The sequence below is a fragment of the Juglans regia genome, chromosome 14 (assembly GCF_001411555.2).
Source record: "Juglans regia cultivar Chandler chromosome 14, Walnut 2.0, whole genome shotgun sequence".
Taxonomy (NCBI): Eukaryota; Viridiplantae; Streptophyta; class Magnoliopsida; order Fagales; family Juglandaceae; genus Juglans; species Juglans regia.
The window spans coordinates 28827933-28834762 of record NC_049914.1 but is presented as its reverse complement, the minus strand read 5'-3'; the positions used below and the strand labels follow the sequence as shown (position 1 = coordinate 28834762).

The window sequence follows — 6830 nt, the reverse complement described above, 5'->3', positions numbered from 1 at the left end:
TCTCTCTTTTCAGCCTTTGTCCCCTAACCTCTTTTCTCTTGGGGGCGAACGTTTGCCTAATAGTAATGACCTATGCTATTAGAGTTTGTTTGTCATTTTGGCATTGATGCTAGAGTTGTTGTTAGTGTTTCCATTTTGGTGTTGATGTTAGAGTTTGTTTGCCATGACCCGTGCTTAAGTGGTCATGAAGCTCGACCACCCCCGGGTCTATATTAGGTAGTTGTCAAGCCTGTTGACTCGCTCAGAAGGAAACTCGTGCAAGAATGTTGTAGAGCCTAGAGGCTCGTTCATGAGTAACCCCCTCATCGCGATTCTAGCTCGAGTACTCAATGTTTGCTAGAGAAGATGTTGTATGGGCATTGCCATTACGATGCGACCCCAAATCTCGGCTTCGATTCAGGCGGGTGGCTGACTCAATCACACTGGGTCGCAAGGAGGGACTATGACACTTGGAAGAGGTATTCCCTCATATGATCATCGGGGTGCAAGAGTGGAGTATCGACATTGAAACAGGCAGCAGGCTAACTCGATCGCGCTGAGTGGCGAGGAGGGACAGAGACACTTGGAAGAGATGTTTCCTCCTATGATCGACGGGATGTGAGGGTAGAGAATAGACTTAGGGAAGGGTGGCAGTGGGAAACTTGGGAGATGTGTTCCCTCTATTAATTTGCGAGTGCGAATGCGAGTGCAAAGCATCGACTTTGGCAGGTGATGGACTCAACCGGTTTGAGGTGAGGAGGGACTGGCATACTTGGCAAAGGTGGTCTCTCCTGTCGATCGTCGGGTTTTACGAGATATAGAGCTCTGCCACGCTGCTGCAATGGGACACCAAGCTCCACCACGTTACAGCGACGGGAGACCTTAAACCCTAACCCCTAAACCCTAAAAGATTCTATGTTACATTTCAAATGATTTCTTCTATCTACCACTTAAAATTGAATCTACTTGAAGATGAAAAAGGAGCCTGCATACAACTTTTATATAAAACAAGTAATTCAGTTCAAGAGCTACACAGTCTAGAAACTAAAAAATAAAAACCCACTCCTTTGACTCCTCAGCCCCCTCAATTAGCATTTGGACATCTTTTGAGCAATTCTTGAGACAGCCGTATTGATCTGTTGTATATTTGTGGGCTTTGAAGCCGATCGGGATGATCCAACGTAGTCAGGTTCAATCTATAGTTAGTTTTCAGTTTAGTTTTGCCAAAATGATTCGGTTTGGGCTTTTTTATTTCCACCAGTTGGTTTTGTTGCCCTAATGTATAATTTTCTATCCCAAATATCAATTGCCGAACCTAAAGCCCAAGTACTGTGTATGGTATATTAAAAAAGGGTTCAGTTACCGGTAGTACTGATAAAAGGGGCCATAGCTGAACCATTAAGGATAAATTTTTGTTTTCACATATTTTTTAAATATCTTTAAATACGGTTTTTTTTTTTTTTAAAAAAACATAAATTCACTAATAAACACTTCTTTAACCATTAAGTTTTTTTTTTTTTAAGAAAGGAAAAAAAAAACGAAGTATCAGTTCATTTGGGGGCCTCCAATGACTCCAATTCATCGGTCCCAGAAACTAATTATCCATCATTTTGGTCAGTTCGTCCTGTCCGGGGCATGCACGCAGGTCTTGCTTACGTTCTGTCCGGGGCATGCACGCAGGTCTTGCTTACGTTCTGTCCGGTCCGAGGTGAAAGACTTCCCAGGACTGAACCAAAAATAAAAGAATAAATAAAAAAATGTGAACTGCAACTGACCAGGCTATGCTAAAAACCAGACTGAACTATGCAAAACCGGTCGATCTGGTTTTTTCAACAGTCGTACTTGCAATCTGCAATTAGCTATGGTTAAACCAAAAGTGCAATTGTCAGCCTGCATTACAAGCTAGGAAGCTAGAAGTGAGCTCGAGTCTTGTACAGTAAACCCTCCCCCCTCCCAAAAAAGAAAAAAAAAAAAAAAAACAAGCACACATCTTGAACGAGCATTATTACAAACGTAACGTGGGTGCCACACTGCCAAACTGACAATTACAAGTTTCTACTTTTTTGTTTTTTCTTGTTATTCCCAATTCGAAAGTAAGCTTGCCAAGCATCTCCGAACTTTCTGTTGACCAAACAGAAATCGAATTATTTCAGACCTGAATGAGAGAACAAAAAGAAGAATAGCAATCACAACTGAGAGCATCATCGGATCCATGACGAACACCTACATGTTGCTCTAAAAAAACCTCAACAAAATGAGCTTTTCTGTTTTATCACCAAACCCCAAGCTAGCATTCATCTTTGAGGGGGATCCACTGTCCGCACATTTGCGCCTGTCATTCCTTCAATTCGGTCTTTGGTTATCTCCACAAAGTGACCAACTATTTCATGGAACTGCTTCAATCCTGACAGTGGAAGAATGATGGAAGATCGATCAGAACCTGCAACCTGCAATATTCATACACTGCCAAGATAAAATACAAATATATATAATAAAACTTCGACAAGAAATTAGACAAAAAAAATCCTCCATAGGATGATTTCAAAGGTAGGTTTTCTATAGGTGCACCTCAGATATCCTTAGGAAATGGCCCCTATTATTGCTCCCAAGGTCAAAGAAGAATCTTTTCTGATCGGCTCTGATTACTTTTGAAACTGCCATGATACCAATTTCATCCTGTGCCTCCAATTCAACAGACCTATCCACATTCAATTCAGAACTTGTGGCAGGTTGACTATTGTGGCCAGAAATGAAGCCAGCACCTACATCATCTGAAAGCCCAACAAGATGTTCCGAGGGTTCAGAACTGGGCTGTAAGCATGCAACAAACAGGTGGAGTGAAAAAAAAAAAAGGTGAGACTATTTTAGAAGCGGGAAATATTTTCATTGGGAAAATAGGAGGGTGTATGCATGAAAAACAGGGACACCTGATTGGGCAGTATGAAAAGCCTTGATGCTTCATTGATCTCCGCCAAAATGTTCCTAAATGCTGCCCACCCTTCATCCCGAGTGTTTCCTGCTGGAACAATGATTGTACTGCGATTTCTACTAACAGAAGCTTCTGATACCTGCACAAATAGATTTATTAGAAACTTTTTCTTTGCAAACGAAAATAGAAGTCTAGCTTAAAACTTCCTCCTGTCAATGACTTTTAGACTTCATGCACAACAACATTAGAACAATTAGTATCTCAGGAAACAGATAAGAGAAAGAAAAGTAACGTTTTGGAAGGGAAAAACTAAGAGAACACCTGCATGAAAAAGTTCCAAGCCAGAAGAAAGTTTTTTTTTTTTAGGTGGGGACACTTGATGACCATTGAGGTCTTACCATCCAAAAGTCAGGTGGGAAACAAAAGTTCAAGTGGTCGAATGTTGCTTCACAAAGAGGGCGGTGGTTTGGTAGTAAGGTTCTCAATACTTTCATCATTGCATGAAAAAATAAAAAATAAAAATCACAGGTTTAGTGCTCTGAGAGAAACTCGTCCACAGAAGGTTGTTCCAGTCCTTGGGATTTGAAAGAGAAGGCAAACTGGAGATGGTTCAGTGTATAGATCAAGGGAAGAGTGAGGCAGTTCTAAGGAGCGAGTAAGCTAACAGGGGTGCTTTCGGTTCCCCAGGATACTTTATTTTGTGCTCAGGACCACAGGGAGCCACTGATAGTAATAAAGGGCATCAGCAACACTTGAGAACTTTTCATGTCAACATCTGCCTGATTGGAATCAGTTGAAGCATGGTTGGAGGCCATTTAATGTAGGACATGCTAAGGGTGATGCGAGTTCCAGAATATGCATAGGACGCATTACATATCACAGAGGGAGACATGAGAGAGTGACCAAGTGTATGTGTAGATGGTACATGTACATTTAAGCCTTGTTTGTGTAGGAAAGCTGTGTTTGGTTAGCATAACCCTCAACCATAGCCACCAAGCCAACATTCTTAAACTTCCCACAAACTGAATCAAGAAGGAACTTGCATAATTCAAGGAATTGCATCGAGTCATCACTTCTTTGCAGTGAGCAATCTACCAAAGAGGCTCCAAGGCCCTCCTCCCAACCCAAGGAAGCAAAAGTACGTAAGAGTGCTACTCCACTTAGCACAGACAGATGTCAACTCTTCAATTATTATGTTACTTGGATTATAAGTGGGCTCTAAAACTAGTATATAATGGACCGAAAACAGGCAAGCCATAATTGCCTTGTGTATACTCATATTTCAAGTAGTGAATGACCTCCCATAACACATAGGACTAGGATCTGAGGTGGCTCAGCTATGTTGTAGCTTAAGCTTTTAAATTTGCTTTACTTCCAGGAGCAGTTGTTAACGAAACTTATAATGCCTCTGCTCCTTTTTTTTTTTTTTTTATTGGCACCGGGTATCCAGGAACAGCGTGCCGACTAATCCCGCCCGGGGGTACTTATAATGCCTCTGCCCCTACCCTCCCCCAAACCAACCCCGCCCCCCGCCAAAAAAAAAATGGTTTCACATATGTTGTGGTCAGAGATGAAATGAAATACAGGCAGAAATCTAACAAAAATCTTAACACCAAGTATGAGAGTTATAATGCGTATCCACTTAATAACTATATGTTGCAGTTGTTAAGTCATCATATGTTCCGGCTACATGTATATAACAGCTCCTATTACTAATGTCCGGCAGTCCATTTCTTGTTCATCACAAAATGGCAGCTCGAGATCCAAGTTCATAATCCACCTCCTTCACCCCCACTCCACCAAACTCTTTTATTACCTGATCCGAGTATAGGGATGAATTCGTAAAATATATTTCTGTCATTTCAGCAGATCATTGTAACACATGCAGCTAACAAATAGAAATGGATCACAAAATTTAGTACACATCATATAATAGCAGCAACCTGCATAAACTTTGAACTGATAATAGCAGCAACAAAAAACTACCAATTTTGTCCTTTCTAGAAATAAAGTACTTAGGTAACCCTCATCATCCTGACTTTTCAAGCCATTGGCCCATACAGAACTCAGATGGGCAATAAAAAGGTGTAGAAGTGTTAGTGTTTGTGGACCCCCGCGGGGGGGGGGGGAAACCTAGGACACAATTGCTAAGCATACCTCTCGCTAAAAACGACTGTAATTTTCCTAGTTTGGCACCTTCTTCGATACAACCCTCAATAAAAGTAAGCACATCCATAAGATCTCCAATAAATGTAAGAATATCCATTTGATCATCATAAATAGATACTTATACAAAAACAAAAACTATAAAAAGATAACGAAAATTAGAAGAAGAGAAAAAAGAGAAGGGGGAGGGGAGGAGGAAGGATAACATTAGCCCAACAAAACACACTTAATCAAATCTGTATGTGTTTTCTGAATTTGCGCATGTTTTGGGAAGAAAAAAATATAACTCAAAAACTTTCAACGTGAAGTAGAATTGGGACAGCGTGAGTGCAAGGAGTCTATTCAAAAAATGTGTTTGTGAAGAGTTAAGATTCAAGCTGGACCGAACAACCAAAATTCAAACTTCGAGGAAGCAGTAGAGAACTCCATGATTCTGATAAAGAAAAAACGATGTAGAAATTAAAGTGATCAAAATGGCCAATAAAATATATCAAGAGATCACGATCTCGTTAGACGGACATGGAAAGAAAGGGAAAGCAGTCGAAACCATCTCACAAGGCTAGTGATACCACAATTAGTTCAAAGCAAATGCTGATGAGGGGCAATGTGTGTGTACCACGCAGTAGAATCATATCAAAATGAAATACAAAAGAAATTATAGAACAACTTGTGATGTATAAAAGAGAACAGTGAACAAGAAAAAAAAAATATGATGAAGAGTGAAGAGGACGCAGGGAGGAAAGAATGAGTACCTTCAAGAAGCGGCCCCTCCGATTTTCACCAATGTCGAAGTAAAACACCTGGAATTAAACAAAAAAGACTAGTCAGTAGAAAAGATAATGGGTGACAAAAGGAATCAAATAAAGGGCATGGGCAGAGAAAGAAAGAATGCCTTGGTGTCGAGCTGCAATTCCTTGCTTAAGACTTCCTGGTCATCTGAATTGACATAGTAATTGAAGAGATCCAAGAACCAGGAAATGCCGGAGAAGGGAACGATGATGGTGGACCTGGTGGCCGACGTCTTCTCCGAGATCTTGAGATAGCGGCCCCGAGGGTTTTCCTTGAGATCGAAGTAGAACAGCTTGTGCTCCACCTGCAACGTTTTACAGAGCAGCTCCACGTCATTCCCTATCCCTCCTGCAATTATCCCACCACCACCACCACCCGAATTCCCTTCCATTCTAAACTGTATCCCTAGCCCGAAGAAAGAGGGAACAGAAGAAAAGAGGTATTTTTACTTGTGTGAAAGCCCAAGCCCTAAAGTTAGTGAGACTTAGACCTTTCAAAATAATACAAAGCAAAGCAGAATATCCATCACTTTTTCAGGCATCGAATTGAGCTTGTTAACGAAACAATCATGGTTTGCGAGACTGGTAGGTAGCAGATCTGAAGAATAATTGGTGGATGGCTCGCTAATAGTCCTAGTGGTTCGTTATGTAAGTTAGAGGTATGAAGGAGGGGGAGGAGGGGGAGAGTGGAAGGGCTATGGTGGGCGTTGACTCGTTCTCCGATTCATAGTTGCCCTATGATTGCTCTTCGATTTCGAAACATTGTTAAAAGGTCTGTTTTTTTTTTTTACTTAATTAGGGTCCGTTTGCTTTACAGTAACATTTTCCGTAAATAAATCCGTGTTTGGGGACATTAAGAAAAATTAGTCAACCGAAAATCATTTCGATCAATTAAAAACTTAACCCTTCTTTCTCAGCTCTTGCACCAAACTTGCACCGAGCTTTAAGAGTTTGGACCACTTCATGTT

General features: G+C 40.9%; 1 protein-coding gene across 2 annotated transcripts; it reads right to left on the bottom strand.

Moving 5' to 3' along the window:
• Positions 1–1781: 1781 nt before the first annotated feature.
• LOC109003780 (transcription factor Pur-alpha 1) lies at positions 1782–6628 on the bottom strand. Of its 2 annotated transcripts, XR_001998177.2 has the most exons (6): positions 5967–6628; positions 5827–5874; positions 2907–3047; positions 2548–2790; positions 2207–2426; positions 1782–2100 (listed from the first exon to the last, which is right to left on the bottom strand). XR_001998177.2 is itself a non-coding variant. In XM_018982075.2 (5 exons), the coding sequence occupies exons 1-5, from the start codon at positions 6252–6254 to the stop codon at positions 2274–2276; spliced, it is 873 nt and encodes a 290-aa protein (XP_018837620.1). In that variant the 5' UTR covers positions 6255–6628; the 3' UTR covers positions 1782–2273. The 2 variants fall into 2 exon arrangements, 1 of the variants encoding a protein (XP_018837620.1); XM_018982075.2 differs by having other exon boundaries at positions 1782–2426.
• Between the last annotated feature and the right edge of the window lie 202 nt (positions 6629–6830).

Excerpts from the sequence above, each read along its gene's own strand:
- LOC109003780 (XM_018982075.2), bottom strand. The coding sequence starts at position 6,254 with ATGGAAGGGAATTCGGGTGGTGGTGGTGGTGGGATAATTGCAGGAGGG. Across the intron at positions 3,048-5,826 it reads GGAGGGGCCGCTTCTTGAAG|GTATCAGAAGCTTCTGTTAG; the intron begins GTACTCATTCTT and ends CTATTTGTGCAG. Across the intron at positions 2,791-2,906 it reads TTTTCATACTGCCCAATCAG|CCCAGTTCTGAACCCTCGGA; the intron begins GTGTCCCTGTTT and ends GCATGCTTACAG.